At 42.2% G+C, this 20532-nt stretch overlaps 1 protein-coding gene across 5 annotated transcripts in view; it reads left to right on the plus strand.

The window, feature by feature from the left end:
* LOC144091218 (ephrin type-A receptor 5-like) overlaps positions 1–20532 on the plus strand; it is a 111592-nt gene that overhangs the window by 19245 nt on the left and 71815 nt on the right. For all 5 annotated transcript variants that reach the window (XM_077623383.1, XM_077623381.1, XM_077623382.1 and 2 more), the window contains one exon: positions 8962–9670. In XM_077623383.1, the coding sequence (XP_077479509.1) occupies positions 8962–9670 (709 nt within the window). The remainder of the gene's footprint in view (positions 1–8961; positions 9671–20532) is intronic.

Genomic DNA, 20532 nt, shown 5'->3' on the forward strand with positions numbered 1-20532 from the left:
CATGAGACTCATCTGTGGTGTTCTTGCAAGAGAGAAATCGAACCTGACGCGTCTTCGTCCAAAATTCATTCTGCCGTTCGACGCATCTCTCTTGCTGTTTATTACATCAGATTTACAACATGCATCTCAGTTCTCAAAACAATTGAAAGTCCTCCGGATCTTCCCAAGGGAGCGGTGTGAACAACAGTGTTGAGAAGTCCAGCTGGAGAGAGGAGTGACCTTCCCGCTGCTTAGGCCAAGTGAAGCAAAGCGTTCATTGCAAATATATAATAATGTAAGACTAATAATCCTAAATGAAGCAAAGCGTTCTTCATTGCAAGCAAATATATAATAATGTAAGACTAAAAATCCTTCTCGTCCAACTCATTTTCATAATTTGCATAATCCTGGACATCAATGTTATCACCAGTAGGCTGTCTAATAAGCAGATACAATTCTTGCAATTTGGAATTTGTTAGAACAATTTCACTAACCATAAGTCATTCTAGCAAAAAGCGTAAGCAGGGGACAATACCCACACATTGTCAAAGTATTAGCCAAAACAGCCATTGATATCACCTCGGTGAAGGCCAATTTTTTTACATTTGCCGAAGGTCTTATCCCATCAGTCTGTCAGAAGGTGGACAGTTCCACTCCAGGGTGCTTCTTCATTTCCGGTTCAGGGTCTGCAGGCTTTCAACAGCTCTGGTTAGGGACCCATTGGGGGACGTGTCGTTGAGTGCAACATTTTCAAACATTGCCTACGCCCCCTGCTCCATGAAGAGCACATCAACCGCCAGAAGCATATCAACCGCTTTGCGGTCTTGGAAAGTCATGAGACTGGTGGCTGCCAGCTGTTCCTTCATTGCAAATCCAATTTCTTTTTTTTTGACATTGTAATGGATGTTGGTCATCCTATTCATATTTTTATTTGGCATAACCCAAAGAAAAATAGACTCCTGCTGCAATTTGGCAAACCAACCCATAAGTCAGATCGCCATCCCTCGATGAGGCAACGTCGTCGAGAGAGGCCAGCCGCCGCACCGGAATTCCGAGCCACCAATTGTATCTCCTCCACTCTAAAACAGACACTGGTAAAAACAGTGAAACCAAAGCACATAGTCTTCATTTCTTTTTTTGACAGGAGTTATATAATTTATTTGCCCCACTTCACCACCATAAGCCAAAACGTGGAATCAGTGGCGCAGTTTGCCTTGGACAATAGGCACACCATGTCTCATCGTCCGCACCCAGATTCAGATTCCTGTAAGGTTCAAACAGGTACAGTTAGCACAGTGGAAAAATTGGCTTGTCATTCATTGCTTTCGTAACAGGATAGACACCGTTTCAATATTTTTCCTTTTCTTTACAAGCAGGACACTTTTTTTCTTTTGTAAAAACACTTTCCCCAAAGAATGATGATTGAGCGAGTTGTTATATCCGATTGCATTTTACCTCGTCTGGTCGTTTGTTTTAACCCTTTGTAAGAAGGTTTAGTCTCAATTGAAACGTTCACCTTTTTTCGAAAATAGAATTTGCTCTTTGAAAGGACAATAGATTGCTTGATTTAAAATCAAACGTGTGCATCTATATCAAAGTCAGAGATGCAGTATTTTTGGCATACTTCATAACAAATATCAGCATCCAGTCAGAATCGTAGCCACATCAATTTGCGATTAAAAACCAAAATGTTAATAGTAATTTAGTGAAGTCACTCAGTGCCCCCCGAGGAACCAAATTTCCTTTGTCTTCTTTTTAATAAAATTTGTAATAAAATTAATTTATTTATTGCCTTTTATTTTAAAAATGAGCGCTCAACGTAGGAACCCCGTTTCGTGCGTAGTGTGTTTAGAGACAGTTCCTCTGCGGGCACTGAGTGACTCCACTAAATTACTATTAACTTTTTGGTTTTTAATGGCGAATTGATGTGGCTACGATTCTGAATGGATGCTGATATTTGTTATGAAGTATGCCAAAAATACTGCATCTCTGACTTTGATATAGACGCACACGTTTGATTTTAAATCAAGCAATCTATTGTCCTTTCAAAAAGAGAATTCTATTGACTCTATTAATAGGAGCGAATGAGCCTGTTCTTAAGATGGCCGACAAGCGACGACGTCTAGCTCCGTTGCCTTACAACGCGCATCGGAAATCTAGTCTGTATACACGATACTTAAGGGAATACCAAGCAAAAAAAAAAGAAGGAAGACGACGAATAATATGTGAATTTCCTTTGTCTTCTTATTAATAAAAAGTTTAATAAAATAATTTTATTTATTGCCTTTTATTTTAAAAATGGAGCACTCAACGTAGGAACCCCGTTTCGTGCGTTGTGTGTTTAGAGACGAGCCCATTTAGTACGCACACGCCCAAATGTTAATTAGTTTGTGTTGTCAAGCGAGTTTTTGCTGTTTTATTTTCTTTAATAAAGAATATGTGAATTTCCTTTGTCTTCTTTTTAATAAAACTTTTAATAAAATAATTTTATTTATTGCCTTTTATTTTAAAAATGGAGCGCTCAACATAGGAACCCCGTTTCGTGCGTAGTGTGTTTAGAGATGAGCCCATTTAGTACGCACACGCCCAAATGTTAATGTGTTTGTGTTGTTGTGCGAGTTTTTGCTGTTTTATTTTCTTTAATAAAGAATATGTGAATTTCCTTTGTCTTCTTTAATAGTGGTTAAGGTTAGTGGTTAAGGTTAGGCGAACTGTCTGGCGACGAAGTATCCGGCGACGAATTGTCCGTCGACGAAGTGTTTTCTGTGATTGAGTGATTGAAACAGATACTTCTTTGTCACAAAAAACATTCATGAAGTTTGGTTCTTTTCGGACTTTATTATGGGTGAACAGAAAAAAGTGATGGAATCTGCTGGGTCAAAAATATACATGCAGCAGTGCTTATATTTGGTAACATGTCCCTTGGCCATTTTCACTTGAATTAGGTGCTTTTGGTAGCCATCCACAAGCTTCTGGCAAGCTTCTGGTTGAATCTTTGACCACTCCTCTTGACAGAATTGATGCAGTTCAGTTAAATTTGATGGTTTTCTGACCTGGATTTGTTTCTTCAGCATTGTCCACAAGTTCTCAATGAGGTTTAAGTCAGGACTTTGGGAAGGCCATTCGAAGACCTTAATTCTAGCCTGATTTAGCCATCCATTACCACTTTTGATGTGTGTTTGGGGTCATTGTCCTGTTGGAACACCCAACTGCGCCCAAGACCCAATTTTCAGGCTGATGACTTTAGGTTATCTTGAAGAATTTGAAGGTAATCCTCCTTCATTATCCCATTTACTCTCTGTAAAGCACCAGTTCCATTGGCAGCAAAACAGCCCCACAGCATAATACTACCACCACCGTGCTTGACGGTAGGCATGGTGTACTTGGGGTTAAAGGCCTCACCTTTTCTCCTCCAAACATATTGCTGGGCATTGTGGCCAAACAGCTCGATTTTTGTTTCGTCTGACCACAGAACTTTCCTCCAGAAGGTCTTATGTCTCCATGTGATCAGCAGCAAACTTCAATCGAGCCTTAAGGTGCCTCTTTTGGAGCAAGGGCTTCCTTCTTGCACGGCAGCCTCTCAGTCCATGGAGATGCAAAACACGCTTGACTGTGGACACTGACACCTGTGTTCCAGTAGCTTCTAATTCTTGGCAGATCTGCTTTTTGGTGATTCTCGGTTGAATCTTCACCCTCCTGACCAATTTTCTCTCAGCAGCAGGTGATAGCTTGCGTTTTCTTCCTGATCGTGGCAGTGATAAAACAGTGCCATGCACTTTATACTTACAAACAAATGTTTGCACTGTTGCTCTTGGGATGTGCAGCTGCTTTGAAATGGCTCCAAGTGACTTTCCTGACTTGTTCAAGTCAAGGATTCGCTTTTTCAGATCCATGCTGAGCTCCTTTGACTTTCCCATTGTAGCGTTTGTGGGCGTTTGCATCCAATCAGCCCTATTTAAATGGCCTCAGAGAAGTCACCTGCTGTAGTCACTCTTAATCACTCACAAGAAGTTAAGAGGCCATGCTATGAAGCTCATTTCACTGACACAACTTTCTAAGTCACCAAAATTGCTAATTTGTGTTGCTCTATGTATATTTTTGACCCAGCAGATTTGATCACTTTTTCTGTTAACCCATAATAAAGTCATAAAAGAACCAAACTTCATGAATGTTTTTGTGACAAAGAAGTAAATGTTCCAATCACTCTATCAGAGAAAAATCAGAGTTGTAGAAATAACTGGAAACTCAAGCGAGCCAGGACATTATGTTCTTCACAAGTGTATGTAAACCTTTGACCACAACTGTATTTATATATCAAATCAAAAGCCTTTATTGTCATTATACACAGCTGCGTATAACGAAATTGGTGGTGGTACTCCACAAAGTGCGTTTTCCCAGCAAAAACATAAATAAGTAATATAAAAATATAAAAAGTCACGTCCGAAAGGTAAATTCTAAAATATTGCACAATCTAAGATATTGCACATTGTTATTGCACACCCCGAAGTTATTACACAGAAGGGATTGTATGTCCTGCTAATGCAAGTTCAGAGCCCTGATGGCTGTGGCGAAGAAAAAAAAAATACACACACCATATTTACTTGGATATAAGCCGCCCCGCTTATAAACCGCACCCTTAAAATTGCCTTAAAATCGTTGATTTTTACAATTTCTCGCGTATAAGCTGCCCCCTGATTCACAATTTTCACCTCCATATTCATGGTTTTAATAGGGAGTACACATTTGTTACTTTAAAGGGAAAATGTTAAGAAAAATCATCATATGTGGTATTTATGAGATTTCTGAATCAAAAGCACATTATTAGGGTCAATATCATAATGAAGTTAATATGCCTCTCTTTGTAAATGCAAAATATCAAATTATTCAATTTGAAAGAAGAAATATGTCTATCTTGATGAGAACCTAATGCTTTCTAATGACAGAAATTACAATTTTCTTACCAGAAGTTTAAGATGTGGCAGCCATATTGCTTCTGTCAAAATATCTCAATTATTTCGATGGTTCATTAATATTAACCATCGAAAGTGACAACTATTGGAGTAATCTCCAATAGTTGTCACTTTCGAACAAGAAATAAAAGGAAAAATAATCAATATTACCGAGTTAGCTTAGCGTTGCGATGTTCTTTGATAGCGGTGGGACACCTCATCTACCCAGATACTCCGGTGAGAGTGAAACGAAGGCACACAGATGATTCTTCAGCTCCTTTTATATCTTTGTGCAAAATGCAAAATATCAAATTATTCAATTTGGAGAAAAAAAGATCTTTATGAGACCCTAATAATAATAATAATAATAATCGGACATAGGCCCTGTCGTCATTATCACAACACAAAAGCCTACTTGTCATCACACGCAGAAACTGCGTGTGACGAAATTGATGGTGCTTCTCCATAAGCTACGTTTAATCGGCAAAAGACCTAATAAGTGTAAGTTACGGACTTGTAATTTGTCATTCCGCTGTTGAGGATACAGGTCGCTTACCTCGCGCTTACCTTTCACTGTCTTCCACTTACCTTTCCTCAGTCAGCTAGTAGGAGGCAGATCACCAACCAAACATCTGTTCATATACCGCAGAGGGGAATGTGTGTTATGTTAGCGCGAGTTTAGATTCCTGATGGATGTGGGGAAAAAACTGTCCTTAAGCCTATTTGTCCGTGCTTTGTGGGACCTATAGCGTCTGCCAGAGGGCAGCAGCTGGAACAGATTGTGACCAGGGTGGTAAGGGTCCCCTATGATGTTCTTGGCTCTGCTGAGGTAACGAGGGCTGGCAATGTCTTCAAGTGAGGGCAGAGAGCAGCCGACAATCCTCTGGGCAGTGTTAATCACTTTCTGCATGGCCTTTTTGTCTGCCGCCGTGCTTCCAGCGTACCACACTGTGATGCCGTACGCCAGGATGCTCTCTACAGTGGTTCTATAGAAGGTTCTCAGAAGATTGGTGCCCAAGTTGTTCTTCCTAAGTACCCTGAGGAAATGGAGTCGTGTCTGAGCCTTCTTCACCACTGCCGTGGTGTTTGTAGACCATGAGAGCTTGTCCGTGACGTGGACCCCCAGGAATTTAAAGGACTGGACCCTGTCTACACATACTCCATTTATGAGGAGTGGGGCCAGATCTGTGCCGTGTTTGCGAAAGTCCAGGATGATTTCTTTAGTTTTCGTGGTGTTCAGTGTGAGATTGTTCACCGAGCCCCACGAAGACAAATTGTTGACCTCATCTCTGTAAGCCGACTCATCCCCTCCTGAGATGAGTCCGACCACAGTGGTGTCGTCAGCGAATTTGATGATGGTGTTAGACTGGTGGGTGGGTGTACAGTCGTGGGTGTACAGGGAGTACAGAAGAGGACTCAGTACACAGCCTTGAGGGGAGCCAGTGCTAAGAGTAATGGAGGAAGAGAGGTGGGGACCAAGTCTAACAGTCTGTGGGCGGTTGGTCAAGAAGTCCTTTATCCAGCAGCAGATTGAAGAGGATAGTCCAAGGTGGGAGAGTTTGTCAGTCAGAATGTCCGGTTTTATGGTATTGAAGGCTGAGCTGTAGTCAATGAAGAGCATCCTAACGTAGTTCCCAGGGTGTTCCAGGTGGCTCAGTGCTGTATGAAGAGCAATGGCAATAGCATCATCAGTGGACCTGTTTGCTCTATAAGCAAACTGGTGAGGGTCAATTGAGGGAGAGATTGTATTCCTGATATGGCGGGCTATCAACTTTTCAAAGCACTTCATGATCACAGGCGTGAGGGCAACAGGCCTATAATCATTCATGCCGCCAATGGTTGGCTTTTTGGGGACAGGGATGATGGTGGCAGATTTCAGACAAGATGGAATGATGGATAGTTGCAGGGAACAATTGAAAATATTTGTGAAGACTCCAGCCAGCTGGTCAGCACAGGCTTTGAGCACCTTCCCAGGTACTCCGTCTGGGCCAGCAGCCTTCCTGGTGTTCACGGACCGCATTACCAGTCTCACTTCCTGTTCCCGGAACGTCAGTGTATTGCTGCCGGGTGGTGGTGGGGGTGTTGAGACTGGGTCTGATTTGTCAGTCTCAAAGCGGGCAAAGAAACGGTTCAATTTCTCCGCTAGTGAGGCATCTGCATTAACAGACATATTATTGTTGTTGTAGTTGGTAATATGTCGTATGCCTTGCCACATCTTCTTTGGGTTATTTTCTGTGAAGTGCTCCTCAATTTTTTTGGTATATGCTGCCTTGGCCTTTTTAATGCCTCTTTTCAGCTCAGCTCTGGCAGCGCTATATTTTATCTTGTCCCCTGATCTAAAGGCGGAGTTACGGCCTTTGATGAGTGCCTGTGTCTCATTGGTCATCCAGGGTTTTTGGTTAGGAAAAACCCGTATTCGTTTATCCGTAGTGACGTTGTCAATGCAGTTTTTTATGTAAGAAAGTACAGAGTCCGTGCAGTCCTGGAGGTTGTCGTGTAATCCTTTTTAAAGACAGAAATTTCAATTTTCTTACCAGAAGTTTAAGATGTTGTGGTGGTCATATTGCTTCTTGGTGCAATAATAGCAAGAGATACACATTACGCAAGTATCAAGGCTGATATTTTAATGATTGACCGCAAGACCTTCGATCAGCCTTAACAACTATTGGGATGTGCTGACATGGTAAACGATACGAACAGATGTACAGTAATACCTCGACATACGAGTGCCCCGACATACGAGCAATTTGTGAAACGAGTAAAATTTCGAGCAATTATTTATCTTGAGATACGAGACAAATTTTGATATACGAGCATGCAGCGGACGCGAGAGGCTGCTCATAAGAACATCATGGGGACTGTCATTCTCCCCGCAACTCCGTCGTGTAATGTCTTTACGAGCACTGGGAGGAGTGTTGCATTTTTTTTCAGTGTTTTTTTTCCCGTTAGTCAGTGCAGAATGGCGGATCTTGATCGCTAATACAAGAGGAGTATTCTACTTCTCGTGGTCGTGCGTTATCCTATTGTGAGGACATTTGTGTTATCATTTTCGGAATATTTTGAAGGGAAGACAAAAGCAAACAACCCTCGATACGTTCCTTTTAGCTGGAGCTGAAAGTCAGGGTGTAGGTGGGGCAAATAGAGCCAACCCGGGAGAAGAAAGCTATCAAAATTTAAAACAAAATTAGAATTAAGGTTAGATTAAACTTATTTTTTAGTGTCTGCATCGTAATCCAAGTTCATTTAAATTTGTTTACGTTATGTTACGAGCGCGTTGCCGTGCAAAAAGTCTCTAGTACTATTAAACATCATATCCACTAGTTATGTGTTACTCTGTTAATAGAATTAGAACAAATAAAAATGTTTTTCTAATCCAATATCCAGTTTTTGGTGTTTTTTCAGAGGGTTGGAACTAATTAATTTGTTTTTAGTTCATTTCTATGGGAAACGTTGATGTGAGATACGAGTAAATCAACATACGAGCTCAGTCCCGGAACGCATTGAGCTCGTATCTCAAGGTACCACTGTATCCAAGTTACTCGCATCTGGCAGGCACAAGTTAATTTTTTCACCTTTTATGCAAGATACATTTTTTTTTCTTGAATTTCATTCATAGACGTCAAAATAAATTTTGTTTAGCGTTTTACCTGTTTATCCTTTCTCTATTTTGAAATAAATGACCGTATCGGCCGCATTGTCTTGGATTATGGCGTTTTGTCTTTGTCACCTTGCAGTTTCGTGCGTGTCATCTTGTTATGCACATATAAGCCGTACCCTCGATTCAGTCATCATCGACAAATACGGCTTATATGCGAGTAAATATGATATATATATATATATATATATATATATATATATATTCACATATACATATACACATATACATATATGAGATAGGTATAGAAATAATTTATGGTGTATGGTTTTTAACGGCGCAATTCTGCCAAAAATTAAGTTAGCTCTGTAAAATCTGTCTTGAGCAACTCAGCATTAACTCAGATTTTGTTTTTCGTTTTATTTTTTCCTGCAAAAGTGGGAAGAAATCGGTGAAGTAGATGAAGATTATGCTCCAATCCATACCTATCAAGTGTGTCGTGTCATGGAGCAAAACCAGAACAACTGGCTTCACACCAACTGGATACTGACGGAGGGAGCACATCGGGTATACATCGAGCTGAAATTCACCCTGAGAGACTGCACCAGCCTCCCTGGTGGCGTTGGAACTTGCAAGGAGACCTTTAACATGTATTACTATGAAACGGATGGGACCGAATTGGAGGATGGAGAAATGGGGGGCGAAATAACAGAAGAGGAAGACAGGGCATTGAAGGAGAGCCAGTACATCAAAATTGACACCATAGCTGCAGACGAGAGCTTCACTGAGCTCGATCTTGGGGACAGGGTCATGAAGCTTAACACGGAGGTTCGTGATTTAGGCCCTTTGACTCGGAAAGGCTTCTTCTTGGCCTTTCAGGATTTGGGAGCCTGCATTGCTCTTGTTTCAGTGCGAGTTTTCTACAAACGTTGCCCATTTCTTGTGAAGAGCCTAGCCGAGTTCTCTGATACAATCCCTGGATCGGACGCCTCGCAACTGGTGGAGGTTGTGGGTCGGTGCATCAACAACTCTCTGCCTTTATACGAGCCTCCCAGAATGCATTGCAGCACGGAAGGAGAATGGCTGGTTCCCATAGGCAAGTGTGTGTGCCAGCCAGGTTTCGAAGAAGTCCTTGGATCCTGTCAAGGTGAGTGCAAAAACTTTAGTTGAACTTTTCATCGCACTCTGCCTGCTTTTGTTCATCTGGCATCTTTATTTATCTAAGAGTGGCCTTTTCTCTTTTAACCTAGTGCATTTGTTTTCCCTCAGATTAGTAGAGGGTTTTGCCCCTGAGTCTTGAAACACGTTGCTGCGCTCATCCGGCAGCCTTTCTGCTAAGCCTAGGACCCAAACATTCCCACCTTCGACGTCAACTGACATTCCCGTGTGCACGGACGGTGTCCTCTCGTTTTCTCTGATGGTCTTTTTAATATGGCTGTTTTTTCTGCACGTGATTAACCTTTTGGGCAAAACATACTGAAATCGAACAATCAGGGTGCGATGCGACTGCATAGCAAGCGACAACCGCAGGTACCATGCTCTGCTTGTGTGTCATAGCTTGTCTCTCATTGGCTATGTATTTGAAGGGAACAGATATATTTTTTTATCGAAACTACGCTCAGGCAGAAGTTTTTGAAAAGCTAGGATGGTCAACATCAATGTAGAATACCAACGATATTTTTATCCCATGGTTTTGTTTGTTTGTTTGTTTTATCCTGGAAAACATGCCGTGATGTATTATGAAGTATGTGCTGGTCGCACACGACTAAAATTATGTGCTCTTTGTTGACAACGTTTGGAACATAGACATGATATCCAGGATGGCCAGTGTCCTCGCAGGTAATTTGTCGATCAACAAACCCATTGCTGATTGGCTGTAGTGATAGGTGACAGAAATAGAACACTCCTATTCTCTTTATTTGTGTCGCAGGCCCTCACATGCACTGTTTGTCATGTGTCACCTCGCTGCAAGAGAGGCGATTTTTGCCTCGTCGCGGTACTTTCATAGAAAATGAACTGAACACAATCGCCGTCGCCTCCTACATGTCTTGCTTATAATTCTGCACATTTTCAACCTCAAATAACATCATTTGAACACAAAAGTCTATCAACTCTACATGGGCAGCCAGGACCTCTGATAGTATGTAGTGTCAATATCCGCTGCATCCGCTAATATACAATGGTACCTCTACTTACGAAATTAATTAGTTCCAGAACTTTTTTCATAAATTTAAAATGTCCTTAGTAAAGCAGTACCTTATATGTAAATTTTGTAGTTTGTTCCACAGTCCTCAAAAAACTACCAACTAAACCCTAAAAAAATGATAAAAGTGTCCCAATTTTCTAGGAAAAGTGTGAAGACACAAAAAATCATGATAAACTGATTCAATAAGCCATTAAAATGAATAACAAACATGCACAATTTATTCATGTTGAAGCGCAGGTACACAAGTGTCAGGAAGCTCACGTTAGGCAACAGAGACAGAGTACACAAACACATGCACACAATTAAAAACAACATTACATTGAACATTTACCGTAATTACTCGAATATAACGCGCACTCGAAAATAACACGCAGGTAATTTTGGGCCAAAAAAATCTGGAAAAACGCAGTACTCGAATATAGTGCGCACCTAAAATTTCCCGCTGACGAAAATCAGAAATCTTACCTTTTTTTCTTCGTTTCACGATTGTTTTGTTCAAAACCGGATAGAGAAATCTTCAGGTACGAGCGTGTCGAGTGTCGTGCAGTTGGGAGTTATGCGTTTGAATTTTAGGGCAATAGATGATACACAGAGTGGACAAACATATCATGTAGACATGTTATGTTGCAATACCTTTTAGACTTCCTTGAACATTGACTACATTTCAATTGACAATACCATGTTTTAATTCAAATATCTATTGTCATTCTCAAACAAGAAAAGGAACATACAAATTGAATAAATAAATGATTTGAAGATATGCACAATGGAAAAGACTATCACATGTAACAAGGGAATGTACTGCCCCCCGCTGGACATATTTTTAAATACAAGTACGTACTACACTACAATGTAGTATTCTACTTTCCAGCTTATTAATGCAGGATTGTGATGTTTGTGAGGCTTGACGATCTTTAATATGCGTGTATTTTGAATTCAAAGTTGGAAATTGCACAATGTCCGTGCATCAAAGTGAGTTTGACAATGCTTTTTTCGATCGAAAATTTGTAATTTATTTTAGTTATTGATTATAACACGCACCCCCAACTATTGGAATTAATTATATAGCAAAAATATGCGTGTTATATTCGAGTAATTACGGTAATCTTTTGCATTAACGATTTATGATTTCTTTAGCATCTAATTTTTCACCCTTTTTATTTATCACCACTGCTTTTTGACAGACGCTTTGGGAAAAATGATCTAAAGACAATTGCCTTTGACGACTTTTAATAATGTTTCTAAAATGCACAAGACAGACCTCGTCAAAGTTGGAAATCGCAAGACTCAAACACTTTTTCAGGAAAGTTCTTAAAATTGATTCCTCATTTATTTTCTGATTTGTGCTGTTGGAATAGTGGCTGCTTCCTCCTCAGCCGCCTGAGAGTTGCATTAACTCCTGCTCCGTTGAGAGTTCGTTTTGGTGACAATCGGAATACATGGAAACTAATTTTGTAAAACATTGGCCCCTTTTTAAATTCATTGTACACACTGGTAGAACTAATCTATGCATACGACGCCACATGACAAAAATGGTAGGGTGGATTGCAGCTAAGCTAACTTAAGTCCCAGGAAAAAAATAGAATAAAAGAAAATCCAGCAACTAAAATTAAACGGACGTTTGGTCGAACGGACGTTTGGTCGAACGGACATTTGGTCGAACAGACGTTTGGTTGAACGGACGTTTGGTCGACGGACAGTTTGTCGAAACGGACGTTTGGTCGAACGGACGTTTGGTCGACGGATTCGCCGCCGGACATTTTGTCGAACGGACGTTTCGTCGCTGGATTCGCTCGCTCTCAAAATTATAATCATGAGAGAGAGAGACAGAGAGTTTACTGTTGAAAGCGATTAACCAGGTAATCTCTTGCTCTCAAAATTATAATCATGAGAGAGAGAGTGAGTTTGTAATTGCATTGACAATGTAAGAGCATTAATATCTAAATATCTAATATCAAAATTATCAATAAGTTGAGTATTATTGGCGTGTGTGTACATGTTATTCGTTGCCGGATTCGCTTGCTCGCCCCGCCCCCGGATTCTTTCGTATTAGCGTGTGTGTACATGTTTTTCAAACTACGGCCCGCAGGCCATATACAGCCCGTTAGGCTTTTTAATCCGGCCCGCCGACATTGTCCAAATTATAGTAAAAATCAATGACCTCATTCATTTCCCTTTGCCCTGCAATACCCTCGTTTCCCTGATAGATGGCGCACTAGTCTAGACCTTTGTTGGAGTGTTACTTGGAGAACAACATGTCGCTCATCACTCTCAATTTAAAGACTGCTTTCTTTCGTTGAATAATAATATGTTCTTAATGTTGAAAGTAAATTTGAAAATAAATGTTCACCTTCAATTGTGTCTTTTTTCTTACATTTCAATTCCCAGGTTTGATAAATTACATTGCATGTCCAAATGCTGTCAAAAATTAGTATCCATTCTGGCCCGCAAGTCAAAAAGTTTTCCCACCCCTGCTATAGACAGACTTGCCTCTTTTATACTATTATTGTCCCAAATTAAACACATTATCAATAAGCTGCCATTGACGGGGGTAGACGTCCGATTCATGTTCACTGGGGTGCAGATGCTATTTCTGTTATTAGAGCTCCATCAAGTGGATATATAACACAGCAGTCAACATGAATCGGACGTCTACCGCCGTCAATGGCAGCCGGACGTCCGGCTGCCATTGACGGCGGTAGATGTCCGATGAACCTTCATTCTCTCTATAACTTGCAATACAGCAACTTGCAATACAGCAAGGTGTTGAAATATCAAAATTATCAATAAGAGCACTCATTTAACACATCGGCTGCCATTGACGGCGGTAGACGTCCGATGAACCTTCATTCTCTCTATAACTTGCAATATGGCAACTTGCAATACAGCAAGGTGTTGAAATATCAAAATTATCAATAAGAGCACTCATTTAACACATTGGCCGCCATTGACGGCGGTAGATGTCCGATGAACCTTCATTCTCTCTATAACTTGCAATACAGCAACTTGCAAAAAAGACACAATTGAAGGTGAAAATTTATTTTCAAATTTATTTTCAACATTAACAACATATTCAACGAAAGAAAGCAGTCTTTAAATTGAGAGTGATGAGCGGCATGTTGTTCTCCAAGTAACACTCCAACAAAGGTCTAGACTAGTGCGTCATCTATCGGGGAAACGAGGGTATTGCAGGGCAAAGGGAAATGAATGAGGTCATTGATTTTTACTATAATTTGGACAACGTCGGCGGGCCGGATTAAAAAGCCTTACGGGCCGTATATGGCCCGCGGGCCGTAGTTTGAAAAACATGTACACACGCCAATACGAGCAAATCTGAGGGCGGGGCGAGCGAGCGAATCCGGCGACGAATAACATGTACACACGCCAAATATACGCAACTTATTGATAATTTTGATATTAGATATTTAGGTATTAATGATCTTACATTGTCAATGCAATTACAAACTCACTCTCTCTCTAATGATTATAATTTTGAGAGCGAGAGATTACCTGGTGGATCGCTTTCAACAGTAAACTCTCTGTCTCTCTCTCTCTCTCTCTCTCTCTCTCATGATTACACGCAACTTATTGATAATTTTGATATTAGATATTTAGATATTAATGCTCTTACATTTTCAATGCAATTACAAACTCACTCTCTCATGATTATAATTTTGAGAGTGAGAGATTACCTGGTTGATCGCTTTCAACAGTAAACTCTCTGTCTCTCTCTCTCTCTCTCTCTCTCTCTCTCTCTCTCTCTCTGATGATTATAATTTTGAGAGCGAGCGAATCCGGCGACGAAACGTCCATTCGACGAAATGTCTGGCGGCGAATCCGTCGACTAAACGTCCGTTGGACGAAACGTCCGCTCGACCGAACGTCCGCTCGACCGAACGTCCGCTCGACCGAACGTCCGCTCGACCGAACGTCCGCTCGACCGAACGTCCGCTCGACCGAACGTCCGCTCGACCGAACGTCCGCTCGACCGAACGTCCGCTCGACCGAACGTCCGCTCGACCGAACGTCCGCTCGACCGAACGTCCGCTCGACCGAACGTCCGCTCGACCGAACGTCCGCTCGACCGAACGTCCGCTCGACCGAACGTCCGCTCGACCGAACGTCCGGGGACCAAGTGTCCGTCTACCAAACATCCGTCGACGAAACGTCCGGGTACCGTGCGATGCAGAGTAAGATGCCATGAGTCAAAAGGGCATGTCTCTTTCATTAAAACCCTTTGACCCATTCAAAAATTGTTTTTATTTTCGCCATCATACACTTAAGTAGTTATTTGGGGGGTCAGTGTTGATCAAGGACACACAATATGAGCTCTGCTGGCCAAGTGACCTTGTGACTACAAGGCAACCAACTAGCCCCTTGTGCCCTGCTGGCCCGCTTTGTTGTTTCTTTTTTTTCTCCCGAGCTTCGAGGTAAAGGGTTTACAAGTGTGCAAAACAGCTTTATTAAGGTCCGTTCAGCATGTCTAATTTTCTATGGCACAATGCCTCCAGCAGATGCTAATTTAATTTAACCTCTCTTTTCAATCTTTATCTCTTGATTAATTGCTCGTATCAGCGGCATTTGTATGCAAAAGTGGAAAAATTACTGTAGCTTCATTAATTGCTAGAAGAGTCATATTCATTTGTTTCTTTCCATGGGCAAAGTGAACAATGTTTACTGATGAATAGTGGGACATCTTTTATCCAGTAATAATTAGTAATAAACACATGTATGTCTTTTTAAAGCCAAAAACACAAAAACATGTCTTGTGATGTCCCGTAAGCTTCAAATGGAAAGGAAAAGATTTTGAAAGATGGTCACGTATTTATAATTACTTTTAATTAATTTTAGGTGATAAATGTGTTTTGTACACTGGCTTTTGGTTAAATGTATATGTGTCTTCATGCTTCTCCTTTGTGTCTGATTACAACACTTGTCTTCAGATGTGTGTTATGGTACATATTGGTAGTCTGCCAGCTTCTGAAGGGTAGAATGTGTATAGCATTGCGATTTCTGATTTCTATCAAGAGTTGTCATTTGTGAAGCTGAAAAAGTTCAGCTGAAAAAGTTTTCTGGATTTAGATCAGTGGTTCTTAACCTATAGGTTTTATCGAACCTGAGGGTTCGGTGAGTCGGTCTCTGGGGTTCGGTGGAGCGTCTGCTGCGGAGGTCAAGACACATCATGTCTATTCACGATAACATGCCCCGCTTGACCATTACTGGCTGCAGATGATCACGTGACAATGCTTGGCCAATCAGTGCTGCCAGAAATTTATATATCTTGAATTTGAAAAAAAAAACATATTTTATCTATAATCCTTATAAAGCATGATTTATGGGTGTGTGAGTGTGAGTGTGTGTGTGTGTGTGTGTGTGTTTGTATGTTAAGATTCTCTCGCTACGTTTGTCCAAACCATGCAACGTAGAGAGTTGAATTTTATGGTGGCCAGAAATGGCTTTCGGATCCTAATAGACGAGTGATTGATTTTCTTCACCTTCTTTAAGTGTGTAAACTCAACTTTTATTTGTTAGAGCTGAAAGCAGAGTTGATATATGAATCGTTGTTTTTACATTATGTGCCCTAAACGGACCCCGTGGCTGATTGGTCCGCCAGCGAGTTTTTAGGTGCTCCCCGGAACTTTTGTTTTCTGTTGTGACGAGAGTTATAAAACATCCACCCATCCGTAAATCACGCTTTATCTATTCTCTAATCCTTATACAGCGTGATGTACGGATAGATGTGTGTGTGTGTGCACCTGGAAACTCGCTGGCGGAAATTCTTCCCAAAATGACGTTTGTAAATGACGTGGAAAGACGTATGGGGCCAGCACCATCATGTCTCGCCGAGTCTTTCCGTCATGACAGGAAAAAGTTTCGGGGAGCAGGAACAGGTAAAGCGTGATTTATGGATGGGTGGATGTTTTATGTTAACATTCTCACACTACTTTTGTCCAAACCCTGCATCGTTGAGAGTTGACATTATAGTGGCCAGAAACGGCTGTCGGATCCAAACCGTGCATCATAGAGAGTTGACATTATGGTGGCCAGAAACGGCTGTCGAATCGTAATAGACGAGTGATTGAATTTCTTTACCTGTAAACTCAAGCTTTGAGCATTTACAAGTATTATCAATGAGTCTGCCTGAGAGGAAATATGTTAGCTTGCTTTTTGCTTTTTTCGGACCAAAATGGCGGCGCACACTGGTGCAGCGGCTCTTTGCTCTCCAGTTTGGTGTTTTCTTTTCTCAATCCTATCGTTATTTACCAACATCTGCGAGGCAAACTTTTCCTACAGTCGCCATGACTTAATTGCTATCGGAAGGAGATGCGATATATCCGATTTCACAACAAACTACCAACGAACCTATGATATCCCCGAGGGCATCTCGAGACCTCCGGGATCTCCGTGGATAGTCAGCCCACTCAAAGCACGTCGAACGAGGCGAAGGTGGCGGAGAGAAAGGAAGCAAAAGCGTGGTTGTCGGGCGGGCCTTGCTGCTAAGCTAAGTCAACAACCACACCGAGCACCGCTTCCGAGTATCTTTTTGACCAACGCCAGATCCCTCACCCACAAAATGGATGAGTTGGAACTTCGAATTGCTACCAACAGCTTTGTTAAGAACTGTAACATTATTCTCATCACGGAAACGTGGCTACACCCGCAAATCCCTGACGCTGCGGTATCGTTAGCTAGCCGAACGCTTTTTCGGAACGATCGTTCAAAGGAACTAACAGGCAAAAGCAGAGGAGGAGGACTTTGCTTGTTCATACATAATGAATGGTGTGGTGACAGTAGGATCATTGACACTCACTGTTCCCCGGACTTAGAGCTATTGGCAGTACGATGTAGGCCCTACTATCTACCGAGAGAGCTAACGGTCGTCATAGTAACGGCGATCTATATTCCTCCTGATGCTAACGTCAACACGGCATTAAACCTCCTGCTAAAGGCTGTAAACAAACAACAGCTTGACCACCCCGATGGAGTCTTTATTGTTGCTGGTGACTTCAACAGAGCATGTTTAAAGACTGTTCTACCTAAGTTTATCCAATACGTAAAATGTCACACGAGGGGAGACAAAACTCTTGACCATGTTTATTCTAACATCAAACATGCTTACAAAGCCACTTCCCTCCCTCACTTAGCTGGATCAAATCACCTCTGTCTAGCCCTCACCCCAGCATACACTCCATTCCGGAGGCTAACAAGGCCACAAATAAAGACAATAAAAACTTGGCCCGAGGACGCCCTTTCTCAGCTGCAGGACTTTTTCCCGCACCAACTGGGAACTCTTTGAACACGACAACCTCCAGGACTATACGGACGCTGTACTTTCCTATATCAAAAACTGCATGGACAACGTCACTATAAATATACAAATACGGGTTTTTCCTAACCAAAAATCCCTGGATGACCAAGGAGACACAGGCACTCATCAAATGCCGTAACACCGCTTTCAGATCAGGGGACAAGATGTAATATAGAGCTGTCAGAGCTGAGCTGAAAACAGGCATTAAAAAGGCCAAGGCAGAATATACTAAGTAAATTGAGGAGCACTTCACAGAAAATAACCCAAAGAATATGTGGCAGGGAATACGACATATTACCAACTACAATAACAATAATATGTCTGTTAACGCAGATGCCTCACTAGCAGAGGAACTGAACCGTTTCTTTGCCCGCTTTGAGACTGACAAATCAGACCCAGTCTCAACCCCCCCCCCCCCACTACCCTGCAGCAATACACTGAAGTTCCAGGAACAGGAAGTGAGACTGGAAATGTGGTCTGTAAATACCAGGAAGGCTGCTGGCCCTGATGGAGTACCTGGGAAGGTGCTCAAAGCCTGTGCTGACCAGCTGGCTGGAGTCTTCACAAAAATCTTCAATTGTTCCCTGCAACAATCCATCATTCCATCCTGCCTTAAATCTGCCACCATTATCCCTGTCCCCAAAAAGCCAACCATTAACAGCATGAATGATTATAGGCCTGTTGCTCTCACGCCTGTGATCATGAAGTGCTTTGAAAAGTTGATAGCCCGCCATATCAGGAATACAATCTCTCCCTCAGTTGACCCTCACCAGTTTGCTTATAGAGCTAACAGGTCCACTGAGGATGCTATCACCATTGCTCTAAATACAGCATTGAGCCACCTGGAACAACATGGGAATTACGTGAGGATGCTTTTCATTGACTATAGCTCAGCCTTCAACACCAGGAAACCGGACATTCTGACTGACAAACTCTCCCACCTTGGACTATCCTCCATCTGCTGTTGGATAAAGAACTTCCTAACCAACCGACCACAAACTGTTAGACTTGGTTCCCACCTTTCTTCCTCCATTACACTGAGCACTGGCTCCCCTCAAGGCTGTGTACTGAGTCCTCTTCTGTACTCCCTGTACACTTATTACTGTACACCAACCCACCAGTCTAACTACATCATCAAATTTGCTGATGACACCACTGTGGTCGGACTCATCTCAGAAGGGGATGAGGCGGCCTATAGAGACGAGGTCAACAAACTGTCTTCGTGGTGCTCGGTGAACAACCTCACACTGAACAACACAAAAACTAAAGAAATAATCCTGGACTTCCGCAAACAGAGCACAGATCTGGCCCCACTTCTCATAAATGGCGTTTGTGTAGACAGGGTCCAGTCCTTTAAATTCCTGGGGGTCCACGTCACGGACAAGCTCTCCTGGTCCACAAACACCACGGCAGTAGTGAAGAAGGCCCAGAAACGACTCCATTTCCTGAGGGTACTCAGGAGGAACAACTTGGACACTAAGCTTCTGGTAACTTTCTATAAAGCCACTGTGGAGAGCATCCTGGCATACGGCATCACAGTGTGGTACACTGGAAGCACGGCAGCAGACAAAAAGGCCATGCAGAGAGTGATTAACACTGCCCAGGGCATCGTCGGCTGCTCTCTGCCCTCACTGGAAGATATTGCCAGCCCTCGTTACCTCAGCAGAGCCGGGAACATTGTTGGGGACCCGGACCACCCTGGTCACAACCTGTTCCAGCTGCTTCCCTCTGGCAGGCGCTACCGGTCTCACAAAGCACAGACAAAGAGGCTTAAGGACAGCTTCTTTCCCACCGCCATCAGGACTCTGAATTTGCAGTAGCACGACACACAATCCCCTCTGTGTAACAACTTCGGGGTGAGGAAACATGAAGGACGTTGGGCGGTGATCTGCCTCCTGCTGGCTGACTGAAGGTAAGTAAGCAGACAGTGGGAGGTAAGTGATCCATTTTATTCTTTGTTGGCATCGGTGAGGCAAACCTTTTCGCAGTCGCCGGGATTTGGTTGCGCTCGGGAGGTGATGTATCCATCACGGCAGAGTGCCAGCAAGTCTGAAACTATCACTTGGTTGGGCTCTTGCCTGGGAAAAGCGCACTTTGTGGAGAAGCACTTTCAATTTCATCATACGCGGCTGGGTAGGCTTTTGTCTAGTCAATGATGATGACAAGCCTAAGTCTGATTTTATTTACACATTTATTTATTGCTGCTCTCTTCCGGTGGTTTTAAGCATTACACTCTGTGACGATTCCAAAATCCATACTTTCTTCAGTGCACACTGGAGTGCTTCCGCGTAGTCTTTTCCGTTTGAAGTTAGTTGCATGAACTACGCAACAGCACCGCTATTGTGTGAGTATTTATTTCCATCTATTCTCACTTTGGTTTACAATTTTTAACCTAAAATACACCCAAATATTGCTTAAATAGGTAACATTTGTCAGCCTTTCTTTTGAAATTGACCGTCAGTTTTCCTTACTTTTTCCTAAAAGGCATACTCCT

Source organism: Stigmatopora argus, chromosome 16, assembly GCF_051989625.1.
Source record: "Stigmatopora argus isolate UIUO_Sarg chromosome 16, RoL_Sarg_1.0, whole genome shotgun sequence".
NCBI classification, from domain to species: domain Eukaryota; kingdom Metazoa; phylum Chordata; class Actinopteri; order Syngnathiformes; family Syngnathidae; genus Stigmatopora; species Stigmatopora argus.